Source organism: Gossypium raimondii, chromosome 9, assembly GCF_025698545.1.
Source record: "Gossypium raimondii isolate GPD5lz chromosome 9, ASM2569854v1, whole genome shotgun sequence".
Taxonomy (NCBI): domain Eukaryota; kingdom Viridiplantae; phylum Streptophyta; class Magnoliopsida; order Malvales; family Malvaceae; genus Gossypium; species Gossypium raimondii.
The window spans coordinates 38,501,218-38,517,956 of record NC_068573.1 but is presented as its reverse complement, the minus strand read 5'-3'; the positions used below and the strand labels follow the sequence as shown (position 1 = coordinate 38,517,956).

At 30.9% G+C, this 16,739-nt stretch overlaps 1 protein-coding gene and 1 long non-coding RNA gene across 2 annotated transcripts; one reads left to right on the top strand and one right to left on the bottom strand.

Moving 5' to 3' along the window:
• Window positions 1–5,350: 5,350 nt before the first annotated feature.
• On the bottom strand, window positions 5,351–6,013 carry LOC128032514 (uncharacterized). Its single transcript, XR_008188793.1, has 2 exons — window positions 5,828–6,013; window positions 5,351–5,382 (listed from the first exon to the last, which is right to left on the bottom strand). It is a non-coding gene; the product is annotated as an uncharacterized LOC128032514 (long non-coding RNA).
• Window positions 6,014–11,116: 5,103 nt separating this feature from the next.
• Window positions 11,117–14,234, top strand: LOC105799521 (putative pentatricopeptide repeat-containing protein At3g13770, mitochondrial). The gene is made up of 2 exons (XM_012630129.2): window positions 11,117–11,775; window positions 12,157–14,234. Exons 1-2 carry the CDS (start codon window positions 11,280–11,282, stop codon window positions 13,599–13,601), a joined length of 1,941 nt encoding a protein of 646 aa, XP_012485583.1. The 5' UTR covers window positions 11,117–11,279; the 3' UTR covers window positions 13,602–14,234.
• Window positions 14,235–16,739: the final 2,505 nt, after the last annotated feature.

The window sequence follows — 16,739 nt, the reverse complement described above, 5'->3', positions numbered from 1 at the left end:
CGGTGTTTTTTAAGATAGGTTTGGAGTGATAAACAATGCTAAAACCAATTGTAAGAAATAGAATTTGTAGCTTTTTCATTTCGAAATGTATTTTTTAATTCGATTTAACATTCTTTTTGTAATATTTATATTAAATATGCAATTATATTTTTAAAATTTATTCCAAGATATATAATATTATGTATTTGAATTTATGAAATCTCTATCGGATAAATATGAGATGAAATATGCAAAGTGTGATGATGATATATTATATTACTTTGATGAAAACGAATTCTAAGATTCTTGTGCCATTTTTATGATTGATGTCTGCCTCTACAGGGCTTTTTACTTGTGTAAAATCAACTTATTTCTCTAATTAATCTAAAACACAAAGCCTTTTCTTTTTTTCTTTTTTACATTTTTGACTAATCTTACCTTCACTTTATGCATAACTAGTTTAAGAATAGTATAAAAAATTATATTTTTTAAAAATTACACTGGTATGAAAACTGGCTAATAAAGTTTTATGGTAAACTATCTAGGTGGTCACCCAATTTTTGGGTAGGTACTATTTTGGTCAACCAATTTTAAAATTTTCAATTTCATCACCAATGCTTTTAAATTTTAAATTTTAAATTTTAAATTTTAAATTTTAATAGAAAGCTGAGGTAGACCTTCTTTTCATTGATCTAAAACAAATTTAACCTTCCAATACTTGCATATTTTAACAATTTGATTCAAATCTAAAAATTCAACAAATTTAGTTTTCAATTTTTACTTAAATGTCATTTAATTCGCTTATAAAAATTCAATAAATTTAGCTCGAATATTTACAAAATTTGTCAATTGAATTCTAATTCTAAAATTTAAAAAGAAAATATTTAAAAAATCATTTTAGATAAAAAGATAAAAATGATTTAAAATTTTAAAAAGCATAAAGAAATTATAAATAGAAAACCAAAACATATGTATTTAAAATAAAATGCAAAAATACATATATAATAATTCAATAAGAAATGAACACAAAACATATGTATTTAGAGAGATGAAGTTAGATATCCCCATGGAACATTGAATCGACAAAATTATCTCTTTTAGTTTAATTCAGTTCATATTTTCAATTCCTAAGCTAGATTTTACGGGACTTTGATCGTTTGACTGATGTATTTGAAATCTTGAACTATCCAAATTTGAAAATTATTAATAACATATAAAAAAAAACAAGGGAAATTTTTTTAAGGTTTTTCGTTGTTTTGTGAAATAATTTTTATTCTCTTTATTCAAAGATTTATATTTTGAAAATATAAAAAATCAAAATAATTATTTTGTAATAATTTAAAATTGTTAATTAAAAACTGATTTTTAAAATATGAACAAAAGTGATTTTTTTATATAACTGAACATTTGTAATAAAATGTATTTAATTAAAAATATATAAATTTAATATTTAGTTAACCCTTCCAAAGTCGAGTGTCAACATTCATTATTGCTCTTCTTGACTCCAGATACCATAAATATGAATATGCATGTATCGCGACTGTTGAAGCAACTTTGAGCTCTGGATTAATCATGGTAACCTTATTTCCTAATTTTACCATGTCACTTCAAGATCCAAATCTTGTGGATACCTTGAAGGTTCAAATCCAGATAGTTAGGGCTAAAATGGTGGAATCAGCAGTTACTATCACATTCCATTATCAGATTGTATATAGGATTTAAGATCATGCCTTTAAACTATCCAATCAAGAATTTGATGATTCGCTGTTGGTTTCTGTAAACACCAGGGAAGAGCCACACTGTATCCATGTACCCAGACAGATTCCAAAGAAAGAGTTATTAAAACTCTTACCAGAAAAATGGGTTACAAACTATGAACTGCTTTAGGAGCACAGACAACCAGTCAGATCTACCAAAAGCCATATCATTTCAAAGGGAGATGATACTAGCGAGATTAGATTTGATCACAATCATCTCAGTCAAAATACATCAACAACTCCATCAGTGTTTCCTACACAATTGATGATGCAATCATTCCAACACTCCAGTCCAAGACTAGAAGCTGCCCTAATAGAAAGTTTTCAGGCAGATGGGAAACCTATGTATATGTTCAAAGATCCAGCAATCGGACACTGTCCATGGGATCCTATATGTTCATGTGATTTATGTACAGATCTGAATTTTGAGGAATGGATTGAAAGCATGGACAACTCAACCTACAAGCCTCATAAAAAGAAATGAGGCAAGAAGAAGAAATCCACCCAATCTGAATTTTAGAAAAGATGGATGGATGGTGACCTAGACATCGAACCACTTGGGGAAGGTAATGGGAAATTTGTTTATCTTGTAGATTACTCAGCTACAAGACCCAAAAACCCAGTATCTCTACCATCGACATTGCCACTACCAAAACCATCTTCTCTACCACCAGATGACCAGCAGAAGTAGAAATGGGTCCAGAAACCCCTAAAGCAACCTTGCTACAAAAAGATCAACAAATGGGTGCAGAAGCAAAGATGTTTAGTTGAAATCAAAAACACAGTTCCAAAAGTTGTACAACCATAAATACCTGCTGTATGTATATACCAATCAGTGTCATCATATGATAAGGTTTTTTCTCCTCTTGAGGAATTTTCTACTGAGTGATATACACATGTTCCTAAAATCCTGACAAAAATACAAGCTGACCAAGCAGGAAGGACAACCAAAATTGCTGCTGTAGAAGCAACGCTCAACTGCCAAACAGAAAATGCTTTAGCTCAAAACTCGATTCTAAGAAACATAGATTCTAAAGTTTCTAGAGTTGAGGCAAAAGCTAATGAAAACTCAAAAATGATAAACGATCTAACTCGTTTATTACAGAATCGTCTAAAAGAAGTAGCCAGAGAGCCAACAACACTAGGACAAGATTTCTTCTCTTACCTTGCTCAAAGAGAGAAAGAAATTCAGAATCTCAAAGAGCAAATCAAGATGCTAAAAGAAACAGAACAAATTTCACCTCTTAAACCATCTAGGAATAGAATTGAATTATTCCCCTTAATAAGGCAGATAGATGCTCCACCTCCTCCAAAAGAATTAAGATTCACTTTCCTTCCACTAGATGAAAAGAATAAACCCAACACCTTTGATTTGTTTTTACAGATCAAAGTTCAAAAGGAGAAAGAAAAAAGAGAAGCGAAAGAGAAAAAGAAATAAGAAGATGCAGAAAAGCAGAAGGAAGAAAAATCATTGGGGAAAAGACCTATTAATGAATGACAAGAAGATTCTCTTACACCAAAACAAGTGTCCAAGTCCTTAATGATTAAGGAGAATAGAGGTCATTCAAATCCTTTATCAACATTTTTAAAGGATTATAATCAGCAAACGCTCCCCAAGATAACAGCTTTACAAGAAGCCACAGATAAATCAAACTCCTCTAAAGAATCCAGTGAAGATGTCCCAGAATCTTCTGATGATATCTTAGAAAGAAAAGAAACTTGAGTAATAGCAACCACCTAGCCAGAAGTTAAAGTTGAAATGTCAGATGAAGGAATGAGAATACTGGCGAAACATCAACTGTTAGACCTCTACCAACAATCTCAGGAGGAAAAACAACTTTCACTTTTGATGACATACCAACTTTCAGATGGCCAGAATGACTCCAGGAGTTTCATGCATGGCTTGACACCAGAAAATTGACAAAAGAAAGCCATTATAACATCCTACTAGAATTTGTCTTCAGATTCACAAGAATGTTAAAAGATTGGTGGAATTCAATTAGTCAAGTAGATCAGATGCAATTTTTGGCCTTAACAGATTTATTCCAATCCATCAGGATTGTAACACCCCCTAACCCCAAACCATCACCGGAATAGGGTTACGAGGCATTACCGGACATATCTGATAATTTACAATAATTCTTAAATAAATATCAAACATATTAAGATAAAATCATAAATTCATATAAAATTACAAATTGACTTTTTTTATAAAATTTCGCAACATTTCGCTTACTTTTACACTAAACCTCCTGCAAATAAAACCATAAATTTTACAAACATAACTAATTCACCAATTCAACCAATTCATTTCATATTCTTATTTTCTATTCTAAATACATTCTAATCAAACTCAATTAATTCAATATTAATTTAAATTTATCAATGTACTAATTAATTTGGAATGGATAAGTTTCTTTCATTGAAATTCTCGATTTATAATACTAACATTTTAGCTATTTATATTCAAAACATAATAACGTTTATACACATCCTATGTACATGCCACATTCTAAAAGAAAATATACATCACCAAAATTTCTTCAAGTCGGTCCGGTTTTGGATCTTTGGCTCAATACTTGACTTCTACAACTGCATACGGAAACAACCGTCTGTTGAGTATTTTATACTCAATGGTATTACCATAATTCAAATTATAATAACAATAAAGAATTATAATTACCAAGCATGTAATTATCCAATTTCTTAAATATCAATTAATTCATAAACTTTCATTACTTAACAATCACAATAAAATTTATAGTTATTCTTCAATTTCAATCACATATCACATGTAACAATTTCAATCACCCTCATATTCAATACTACAATCGATCAAATTCATTTAATTTTCTCATTTCAATTATTCACCCTATTAACAATCTGGACTTTAACGGATACATGGATTGCAACCCAATCACACCAGTACGGCACATTATGCCTAAAACGGTACATAGTACCTGATCAGTATACGACACATAAGTGCCTGAAACGACACACGAGGTGCCTGATACGACACACGAGGTGCCTGATACGACACACGAGGTGCCTGATATACGACACATAAAGTGCCTGATCGGCAAAGCCAATAAATCCCGTACTCTTCCAAATCCTATGGCATGCTAACTATATCCGACTTAGCCCGACTAGTTAATAGGGTATTTAAATTCTCAATTCTCTTCCATTTCCAATTCAAGATCACTTTTCCACTTTCTAGTCAATTAACAATTTAATACCAATACATATTTCAAATAATCACATATAATCATATTTTAATTCAATTCAATTCACTTTTCTATCAATACACAATCCACATTTTCACACATATTCATAAATTAATTCACTTTATTTAATTCATATTTTAAAATTCATTTTCAATCAAATTTAAATCACTAATACTTTTTAATCAATATACATTTCAAATATTCACATATTTTCATCATTCAATTTAATTTGATTCAATTCAAGTCACTATTATCATTCCAATTGCTTACCTAATTTTTACTTACCATGCATTTTAATTAAAATATAACAATCAATAATAAATAAATTTGAATTATAGTAATACAAACCCGAATTTTGCTCGATTATTCCTCAATAACCTTCTCCTTTCCTTTGTGTGCCGATGCCTCGAGTTCTTTGTTAGCTACGAAAATAATAATAATTTACACCATCACTTACAACATTAATTTATATTAATAATAGAATTTCTATCTAATTTATACTTTAATTCTAATTTAATCCTAACTAAATTTATTTACTTTTCCAATTTAATTCACACTCTATTTCTATTCAAATTTCATCCAAACTAAATTTTATCTACTAATTTCTTCAGCATTTTTCACTAATTTCGAATTTCCCTCAATTTAATCCCTAAAATTCAAAACTTATAGTTTAGTTCACAATTTAATCCTTTTATCAACTCTAACTAGAACTCTATCAAATAAATCATCAATTCCATCATTTATTCAACATAAACCCTAAAAAAATCTATTAACTTTCAAATTTTCAACTTAAATCCAAGAGTATTTCACTCTAGGGTTCCAAAAAAAAACATCAAAATGAAGAGAAAAGGACTAAATTTAGCTTACCAATTAACTTGAAGCTTAAAAATCTCAATTTCCCCTTTTCTTTTCTTTCCTTTCTTTCTTTCCCTGTTTTTCGTCTCTTTCTCTGTTTCTTTTCTAGCTATTCTGTTTCTTTTCTTCTTTGTTTCTTTCTTTTACTTTATTCCTAGTTAATAATAATAATAATAATAATAATAATAATATATTTTAATATTATTTACTTAAATGATAAGTAAATATGTAATAATTACTAATATATGTATTTCATTTTTCCACATGTCTTCATATGCACCATACATTTGTCAACTTATTTATTTATTTATTTATTTAAAATATAATAATAATTTAATAATACTAATTTAATAATAATAATTTAATAACATTTTTTAACATATAAAATCTCAGATTTTTATACTTATGCGTCTCAAATTTGGCAATTGGTATAATTGTCTATTTAGTCCCTATTATTTTCTTTTAATCTATAATTAAACTTTCACTTCTATTGCAATTTAATCCCTTTTGCTAATTATTCCTAATTAAGCTAAATTCACCTATCTAAAACTTAATTAAACACACAGCTAGTCTAGTAAATATTTCTAATAATTATTTTCAAACTCAATTTACTAAGACGGAGGCCCGATAATGTACTTTTTCGGTGCTTGTGAATTTTAGGTCATTACAAGGATTATCCATAATCATTTTATTGGAAATCCTGAAGATCTCCTAACTTTAAAAAGAAGAGAGTTCTTCAAACGAAAATGCTGCTCTTACAACAAGAAAGACTTATCCAAGCATTTCCATGCAATGACCAAACTTTTTTGTTCACTTGGTCTGGAACAAAGTCTTAAACCTGCAGTTCTTGCATCTATTCCTGAGCCACTCCAAGTTGCCATTAATCAAAATCTCCACAGGTAAAACAAAAACATTCTTAATCTAACTATGGGAGAAATCCAGCAAGAAACTTATGTTGCTCTTGAAGACTTATGTAACAGGAAGAAGGTTTTTAAGGATTGTCTCCATGGTGACAAAATATTGAAAAAACATGTGATGATTCTTACTTGCAAATCAAGTGTGGACATGAAAAACATTGCTATTGTAGGACAAAGAAGAAAAAAAATTTCAGAAATTTCAAGAATCTCAGGTTTTCAAGATCCTTTAGAAGGAAAACAAAATTGAGATATTTGAAAAAAAAAAGATCTCTAAAGGGAAATAAATCCAACAGATGTTATATCTGTAACTAAAAGGGCCATTTTGTAAAAAACTACCTAAACAATAAAAAAAAATATCTAGAATGATTCAACAAATACAACAAGAATCAGGAATTAAGATCAGAAAAGAAGATGATCTTGAATCCCTTTTCTCCATTGATGATAAACTAACGGAACAATCACTGTGTGCTATCCAAGGAATTGTATAAAACTCGAAATCATCATCAAATGACAGCTATATGATCAAGGCCCAGATTCTTTCTACCTCCACGAAAGTCTCTATCCTTCACATACTAGTATCCATTTATTTGGATAAATACAATAAGCCCATTAATGGTATTGCCTTTATAGACACTGATGCAGCTGAGACTATCATGAATCCAAAGATACTACCTTCAGATTTTTAGAAATCGCATGTCCATTATTTCAACTCAGCGACAGATCAAGTCTTTGCTACCCACTAGATTAGTAAGCCTGTTAACATCTAATTTTTCCCAGGATGTTCAATAAAGACTACAGTATTGGGATCTGATCTCCTTGAGAAATTCTGAATGTGAACCAGCACATGCTTTACCTTTCAATTCTCCCATTATGTCCTGAATATTTTCTTAATTAATCATAAACAATATGGGAATCTGGACAAAAAGTTTGAACATCTTTTTGTACCGAACCCCATCTAGTAGTATCCTCATATGTTGAGCTTTAGTGTATACATCAAACCCAACCACGAGATCTTTTAAAAAATGTGAAAATCCTTTATGAAAAAATTCTAAATTTTTCATCACACTTTCTTTCAAAAAAGAATGAAGATATCAACCCCACCAAAACCAGTCATACAAGAATGAATCATGAACATCAGAAGCTAGCTGAAGAAGAATGCAGGCAGCTACAACAACAAGGGTTGATAGAATGATCAAATTCTCAATGGGCTTGTGAAGCTTTTTATGTCAATAAAAGAGCTGAGCAGGGTAGAGGAAAATTAAGGTTGGTAATAAATCATCAGCCTTTAAACCATTTTATCCAAGATGATAAGTTCCCTTTGCCAAATCGTAATTCAATGTTCTCTAGTATTGCCCAAACAAAGGTTTTCTCAAAATTTGACCTAAAGAAAGGATTTTGGCAGTTGGGAATTGATCCAGAAGATAGGCCTAAAATAGGATTTTGCATTCCAAACAAGCATTTCCAATGGACAGTAATGCCTTTTGGGCTAAAAACTGCTCCATCACTATTTCAAAAGTCATGATAAAGATTTTTCAGCCTATTATGGACCATGCTTTGGTCTATATCGATGATATACTTCTTTACAATCCAAATCAAGAAGCTCATACAGAACTATTGCAACGATTCAAACAGTTGGTACTGCACCATGAGATTATGCTATTTGAAAGAAAAATACAGATCAACAAAGATGAAATTGATTTCCTAAGTATGCAGCTCAAGGATGGAAAATACCAGCCAGGCAAACATATTGCAGAAGAATTGCTTAAATTCTCATAAAGTAATTTTTCAAAGAAGCAGGTTCAACAATTCTTAGGAATTGTAAATTATCTTAGGGATTTTATTCCAAAAATCTCTAAATTTGCAAATCCTTTAAGAAAAATGTTGAAGAAAGACCCTCCTCCATGGAGTACAACTCAAACAAATGCAGTAAAAACTCTTAAGGAGAAACTTCAGCAACTGCCACCGTTACAAATTCCATCAGAAGGAAAAAGAATTCTCGAGACGGATGCTAGTGATAAATATTAGGGGGCAGAAATGGAAGAAAAAAGATACCTTTGTGGATACAAAAGTGGAAGGTTTTCTGATGTAGAAATGCATTACCACTCAACCTTCAAAAAAATCCTTGTAGTTAAAAAAGGTATTTCAAAGTTTGATTTTCATCTCATAGGATATCATTTTCTTATAGAGATGGATATGTCTTCCTTCTCAAAAATGCTAAAATTCAAACAAAAGGAGGTTCCTCATCCTCAGCTATTAAGATGGTCAGAATGGTTTTCAAAATATTCCTTTGATGTTAAACACATTAAGGAAAAGACCAATGTTTTAGCTGACTTCTTAACCAGGCAACCTAAAAAGGTTTTAATTGATGACACATTCATCTTTTTCATCTTCCCAAAAGAAAAAAGACATTGTGTCAAACCCTCCACTTCCTTTCAACACTCCATATGTGCCACCTAACTCACACCTTGAACATCCACCTGAAGTATTAAGTCACATCCTTGAAAAAATATTTCACAAGGAAACCATGACCATGATTCTTTCTTATCAACTTGATGTTTTCAGAAACTTTGGGGGATTATACCTGAAACTGCTAGGACTTAAAACCATATTTATTCATCCAGAATATCCATTTATTCATCCCATTAAATTTCAATTTACTGAATTTTCTGATGAATTAAAATGGATGTTATGGTATCTCACCCACCTATACCACATTGGAATATAGTTTGATATATTGGATCTCCAATATTTTCTCACTGTTGCTTATCAAGGACATGAAAACCCAGAGCTCCACAACTTGGCTATCTTTCTTAGATGGTTTTATCCTTTAAACCAGTGGTTGGATATGATTACCTTAACACTTGATTAATCTAAAGAGATACTTCCTTCAAGTATAGTAATTATCTTCTACAAACCACAATATTTTATGCAAAATGGTTCATCAACTCAATTGGGAGAATTTCCAATGACTTGGATTCACAAAACATACAGTTCAGAAATCTATACAAATTCATATGACTACAAAGCATTGCAAAAATATCTCTGTCAACTCAACAGAACCATACCCACAGAGATATGGCCACTAGGAGATGTTTTGGTACCTTGGGATTTCAATGTAAAACCACCGACACCATATCAAATGGAATTAAAAAAAAGCACTCAAAGAATATCATGAAAATATTCCAGATCCAAAAGAGTGGTCACAAGAATACCCATGGTTTTGCAGTAGTACATGGACAAATACGCCAGCTTGGAATAAAGACAAAACAACACCAATGGACCTTGACAGCTCACCAGAAAGCAAATGGGAAGAAAAACACTATATGGCAAAGCTGAACAAAGAGATAAGAATTGAGGAGCAGAACCTCACATCAGATATCAGCACCGACTACGAAAGTAATTAAAGTAGATAAAGTTTGTACTATTTTACTTTGATAAAGTTGTACTACTTTACTTTGTAAAAGGAGATTCCTTCTTATCTCCTTGGTTAAAGAGATTCCTTCTAATCTCCTTGAAAACCTATCCAAATTTTCCTATAAAAGGAGGAAGGATCCTTAGTTGTAAGGGAGATATAAAAAAAAACTATCTATAAACATCAGAATGAATCTCCTGTGAGTTTAAGAGTATGCTCTGTGCTTGTCATAATATGGATTCTGCACATCAGAAATTAAACTTAGACTAGAGAATATCAACTGATAAGAGACACAAGAAGAATTTTGAGTTTAGAATAGGTAGCTAAAGGCAGTGCCTATTTGTGGCCATGGAAGGATTTGTTTTGGCATAGCATACCGGCTATCATCTCTGAACTCTTAATTGTCTTCCTGCAGCTCTCTCACCCATTCTTGAAATTAATATTAGTAAAAAAATTTATCACAAATGTATTTCAATCACTACTCATTTAAATTATTAATTATATACTCTTGAACGTAATAATAAATTGAATTTGATGCAATTTGTAACTCAATGTTTTAATTTAATTGTCAAATAAATTGGAAAAAATATAAATGTGGTTTTTATAAAATAATATTAAAATTAATTAATTATAAAATGAGATAGAAAACAAATTATTTGTGAAAATAAAGTGTCTGCTACAATAACTTTAGATATTACTTGACATATTGGTGGCACTAATAAACTTTTTTTAATTTACAGAATAAAAAGCTAAAAAGATGAAAAAAATTGTGATGTCACCCGATATATCGGCAATACTAGTGAATTTAAAAAAGTCTGGTAGAAAAAAAGGTAAAAAAGTAAAAATAAAATTGGTTTGTGCTTCCGGTCAATAGTCTTTTCCCTACATACAATATTTTATTAAATTTTTTTTCCTGCGTTTAGTCTTTCAAACTACGGTTTTTTTTATTTAATCAAAAAGAGTGTTCTGTGACACATTAACGGCACTAATTAATAATATGAATATAAACCCATAACAAAAAAGTTAAATCTTTTCGGTTCATTCACTGAGATAATACGTAGATTTTGTGACAGTTTTTTTAGTGCCGTAAAATATCAATGTCACTGAAGAGTTTAGAAAGATATAGTTTTTGAAGATGAATTTACTTCGAAAGCTGAACTGCCTTTTCCATTACTATCCCAAAAGTGCACCATTTTCATCTTTAGTCAGCTCCTTTACCACTCACCAGCTAACTCTCACTACCTTCCCGCCAGACCCACAAATTGTTTTAACTACCTTATGCTCCAATGGTCAACTGAAAGAAGCTTTGATAGAAATGGCGGCTCGAGGCCTTGAAATGAAGTTTGAAAGCTATGATATGCTATTAAATGCTTGTATAAAGAAAAGGGCATTTAGAGAGGGCCAAAGGGTCCATGCCCATATGATCAAAACAAGATATTTACCGCCTGTTTACCTTCGAAACAGGCTGATCATTTTGTACAGTAAATGTGATCGTTTGAGGGAGGCAAGGAATGTGCTTGATGAAATGCCTGAGAAGAATGTGGTTTCTTGGACTGCCATGATTTCTGCTTATTCTCAAAGAGGGTTTGCCACTGAAGCGTTGGATCTTTTTCTAGAGATGTTAAGATCAGGTATTTATCGCTAGCATGATTCTATACAATTTTTGCTACATGCATGTTAACGTGGATTCAGTTTGCTACGTTTCGAGTTTTTTTATTTTAGAAAATGGGATGTTTATTGTGTAGACTTGGGTTCTAAATTTCAATACGGAGCTATCGCTCTATAATCAGTTAAAACAATATGAGCTAAAAGATATTGGTAATGTCTAATGTAAAATCACATTTTCAGTCTTGTAAGTCTTGTTGTGGTAGTTTACTAAAATCCCGTATTGTCAACGGATGATATAACTTATTCTTGATGGTTTATGAATCGCCTTTTATTAAAATGGATTGGCACCTTACTTATTTTGATTTGGTTTCTTGTTACTCTGTGGTGACATGACCTTGCTGCAGTTACTGAACCGAATGAATTCACCTTTGCCACTGTACTATCTTCTTGTACGGGGACTTTCGGTTTTGAGCTGGGAAGGCAAATCCACTCCCTTATAATCAAGAGAACTCTTGACACCCATATATTTGTTGGGAGCTCACTTCTTGACATGTATGCCAAAGCTGGTAGAATTCATGAAGCTAGAGAGGTTTTCGAAAGCCTGCCGGAAAGGGATGTTGTTTCATGCACTGCCATAATTTCAGGGTATGCTCAATTAGGGTTAGATGCAGAGGCACTAGAATTATTCCGAAGATTGAATTTAGAAGGAATGAGTTCAAATTATGTTACTTATGCTAGTGTTCTAACTGCATTATCTGGGCTTGCAGCATTAGATCTTGGTAAGCAAGTTCACAACCATGTACTGCGATGTAAACTTCCCTTCTATGTGGTACTTCAGAACTCTTTGATCGATATGTACTCAAAGTGTGGGAACCTCATTTACTCGAGAAGGATATTTGATAACATGCCTGAGAGAACTGTTATTTCATGGAATGCAATGCTTGTGGGGTACAGCAAACATGGAATGGGAAGAGAGGTAGTGGAGCTTTACAAATTGATGAGAAATGAAAATAAAATAAAACCTGACAGTGTCACTCTGCTGGGTGTTTTATCTGGTTGCAGCCATGGAGGGATGGAAAATGTGGGATTGGAAATCTTTGAGGAAATGGTGAATGGGAAAGATGGGGTCAAGCCTGACATTGAGCACTACGGGTGCGTTGTAGATTTGCTTGGGCGTGCTGGTAGAGTAGAAGAGGCTTTCCAATTTATCAAAAAGATGCCTTTTGAACCAACTGCTGCTTTGTGGGGTTCACTTCTAGGTGCTTGTAAGGTTCACTCAAACATCGACATTGGTGAATTTGTAGGGCATCGACTGCTAGAAATTGAGCCCGAGAATGCAGGGAACTATGTTATTCTATCAAATTTATATGCTTCTACGGGGAGATGGGAAGATGTAAGAATGGTGAGAGATTTGATGTTGAAGAAAGCTGTGAAGAAACAGCCAGGAAGAAGTTGGATTGAGCTTGACCAAACCCTTCATTCCTTCCATGCAAGTGATCGTTCGCATCCAAGAAGGGAAGAGGTGTTTGCAAAGATGAAAGAGTTGTCAATAAAATTCAAGGAAGCCGGATACGTTCCTGATTTAAGTTGTGTTTTACATGATGTGGATGAGGAGCAGAAGGAGAAGATACTCCTAGGCCACAGTGAGAAATTGGCATTGACTTTTGGGTTGATTTCAACCTCTGATAGAGCCCCACTCCGTGTGATTAAAAACCTCCGGATTTGCATTGATTGCCATAACTTTGCTAAGTTTGTTTCTAAGATTTATATGAGAGAAGTGTACCTGAGGGACAAGAACCGGTTCCACCATATTTCCATTGGAGTTTGCTCCTGCGGAGACTACTGGTGATGTCTGAAGTTTCGAAACAGTTTTCTACAACTGATAGTTCACCAGAAGTAGTGTCCTTGCCTGCTAAGAAACCTTGCCAACGAAAGAGGTCATCATAATCATAGTCAAAACAAAAGCAGGAAATGACTGCCAACTTCGTGGCACCTGGATAGATACTGTTTCAGCTATGGTGGTCAAAGAGCAGGGAGTGACTATTGTATGGGATGAAGCAGAGAAGATTACAGGATTGGAAACACCCTTTGGCTAACTCAGGTAATGTGGAGATCATCTGTTCTATAAACGGATTTGGGTGAAATTGAGAAGTCTTTGTTTGACTGCACTACTAAAACTGATTTGGGTGAAATTAGAAGTGGTACCTTCTTTGGCTTTGGGCAGCGATCATAAGATACCTATGGCTATGGTTGTGATCAAAAGAAAGGGAATGATAAATTAGTATAATTCAAAGGTTACTTCAACTCATTTCATTCACTCTGTTGACCGTTGTTTTTTAAGATAGGTTTGGAGTGATAAACAATGCTAAAACCAATTGTAAGAAATAGAATTTGTAGCTTTTTCATTTCGAAATGTATTTTTGGATTCGATTTAACATTTTTTTGTAATATTTATATTATATATGCAATTATATTTTTAAAATTTATTCCAAATATATAATATTATGTATTTGAATTTATAAAATTTCTATTGGATAAATATGAGATGAAATACATAAAGTGTGACAATAGATGTCTTTGAAAAATTATGGCATCAGTGAGAAAGAAAATAAAATTGTAGACTACATAATTGCATTATTGGAGGTATTTCATAGGATCTTCTAAATTTGAATTGTAATCTTATCTCTGATATTATATTACTTTGATGAAAATGAATTCTAAGATTCTCATGCTATTTTTTTATGATTGATATCTGCCTCTTACAGGGCTTTTTACTTGTATGACCACTGATTCTGTAAAATCAACTTGTTTCCTAATTATTCTAAAACACAAAGCCTTTTCTTCTTTTCTTTTTTCTCTTTTTACATTTTGACTAATTTTACCTTCACTTTATGTATAAGAATAGTATAAAAATATATATTTTTTAAAAAATTACATTGGTATGAAAATTGGCTAATAAAGTTTTATGGTAAACTATCTGGGTGGTCACTAAATTTTTGGTAGGTACTATTTTGGTCAACCAATTTTAAAAATTTTCAATTTCATCACCAATGTTTTTAAATTTTAAATTTTAAATTTTAATAGAAACTTGAGGTAGACCTTCTTTTCATTGATCTAATAACAAATTTAGTCTTCCAATAATTGCATATTTTAACAATTTGATTCAAATCTAAAATTCAATAAATTTAGCTCGAATATTTACAAAATTTTTCAATTTAATTCTAATTCTAAAAGTTAAAAAAGAAAAATATCAAAAAATCATTTTGGATAAAATGATAAAATGATTTAAAATTTTAAAAGCATAAATAAATTATAAACAAAAACCAAAACATATGTATTTAAAAATAAAATGCAAAAAAATCATATATAATAATTCAATAAGAAATGAACACAAAACATATGTATTTAGAGAGATGAAGCTAGATATCCCATGTAACATTGAATCCACAAAATTATCTCTTTTAGTTTAATTCAATTCATATTTTCAATTCTTAAATTAGATTTTATGAGACTTTGATCATTTGACTAATGTATTTAAAGTCTTGAACTATCTAAATTTGAAAATTATTAATAACATATCCAAATAAAATAAAATAAAAAACAAGGCGAAATTATTTTTTAAGGTTTTTCGTTTTGTGAAATAGTTTTTTATTCTCTCTATTCAAAGATTTATATTTTGAAAATATAAAAATCAAAATAATTATTTTGTAATAATTTAAAATTGTTAATTAAAAACTGATTTTTAAAATATGAAAAAACTGATTTTTTATATAACTGAAAGTTTGTAATAAAATATATTTAATTAACCCTTCCAAAGTCGAGTGTCAACATTCATCATTGAATGGGAGTTACCTAAAATTAAACTTGAAATTAATATTAGTAGAAAATTTTATCACAAATCACTCTCAGTATTTCAATCACTCCTCATTTAAATTATTAATTATATACTCTTGAACGTAATAATAAATTGAATTTGATGCAATGTTTTAATTTAATTGTCAAATAAATTGGAAAAAATATAAATGTGGTTTTTATAAAATAATATTAAAATTAATAATTATAAAAATAAGATAAAAAAATTATTTGTGAAAATGAAATGTTTGTTACTGTAACTTTAGATAATGCTTGACATATTAGTCACACCAATAAATTTTTAAAAAGAATTTACAGAAAAAAAAGCTAAAAGTGAAAAGAAAAATTATGATGCCACCCTCTGTATCGGCTAGGAAAAGAAAAGGTAAAAAATAAAAATAAAATTTGGTTTGTGCTTCCGGTCAATAGTCTTTTCTCTACATACGTTTAATGCCTCAATATATTTTCTTTGCATTTAATATTTTAATTTCTTTTCCTGCGTTTAATCTTTCAAACTACGGTTTTTTTATTTAATCAAGAGAGTGTCGTGTACTAATTAATAGAATATTCTTTTTGATTTTTCAACTTTTTTTTGTTATATATTTTTTAAAGTTTATTAAAAAATTAATGTGACAAATACTCTATTTTTAAATAATTTATTTCTACCTTATGTTTTTTAATTAAGGTTATTTATAGGGGTATATATGGTATTGTATGGTGACGCAAGACACGATGTGAGAGGGAGGGGGGAATGAAGTCAAATGGATGAACGTATGATTGAGGGGAAAACGTGTTATTGTCGGTGGTGGAATAAGATATGAAAATAATTTTTAAGAATAAAAACCAAAATTGATGGTGGGCCCAATCACCGCCTCTTCCATTTGCAAATGTGACCTTTCCCATCCCATCATCAGTAGAAGCTGAAAAGACCAATTCTTCCAATTTCATCATCTTTTTATGGAAGAGTGGTGTAGTTTAGACATCACCATTCATCATTTATCAAAGCAGTAAATCCAATTTCTAAGTGAACTACATTTAATTGCAATAATGCTATTTTAATCAACTATGTATGCCTATGAGTTTAGATAAAATTTTATTGTTTATTATATTATTGAATTTGTCGTTTTATATGTAT

Coding starts and splice junctions, on each gene's coding strand:
- LOC105799521 (XM_012630129.2), top strand. CDS start 11,280: ATGAATTTACTTCGAAAGCTGAACTGCCTTTTCCATTACTATCCCAAA. Junction 11,776..12,156: donor TCTAGAGATGTTAAGATCAG/GTATTTATCGCT, acceptor ACCTTGCTGCAG/TTACTGAACCGAATGAATTC.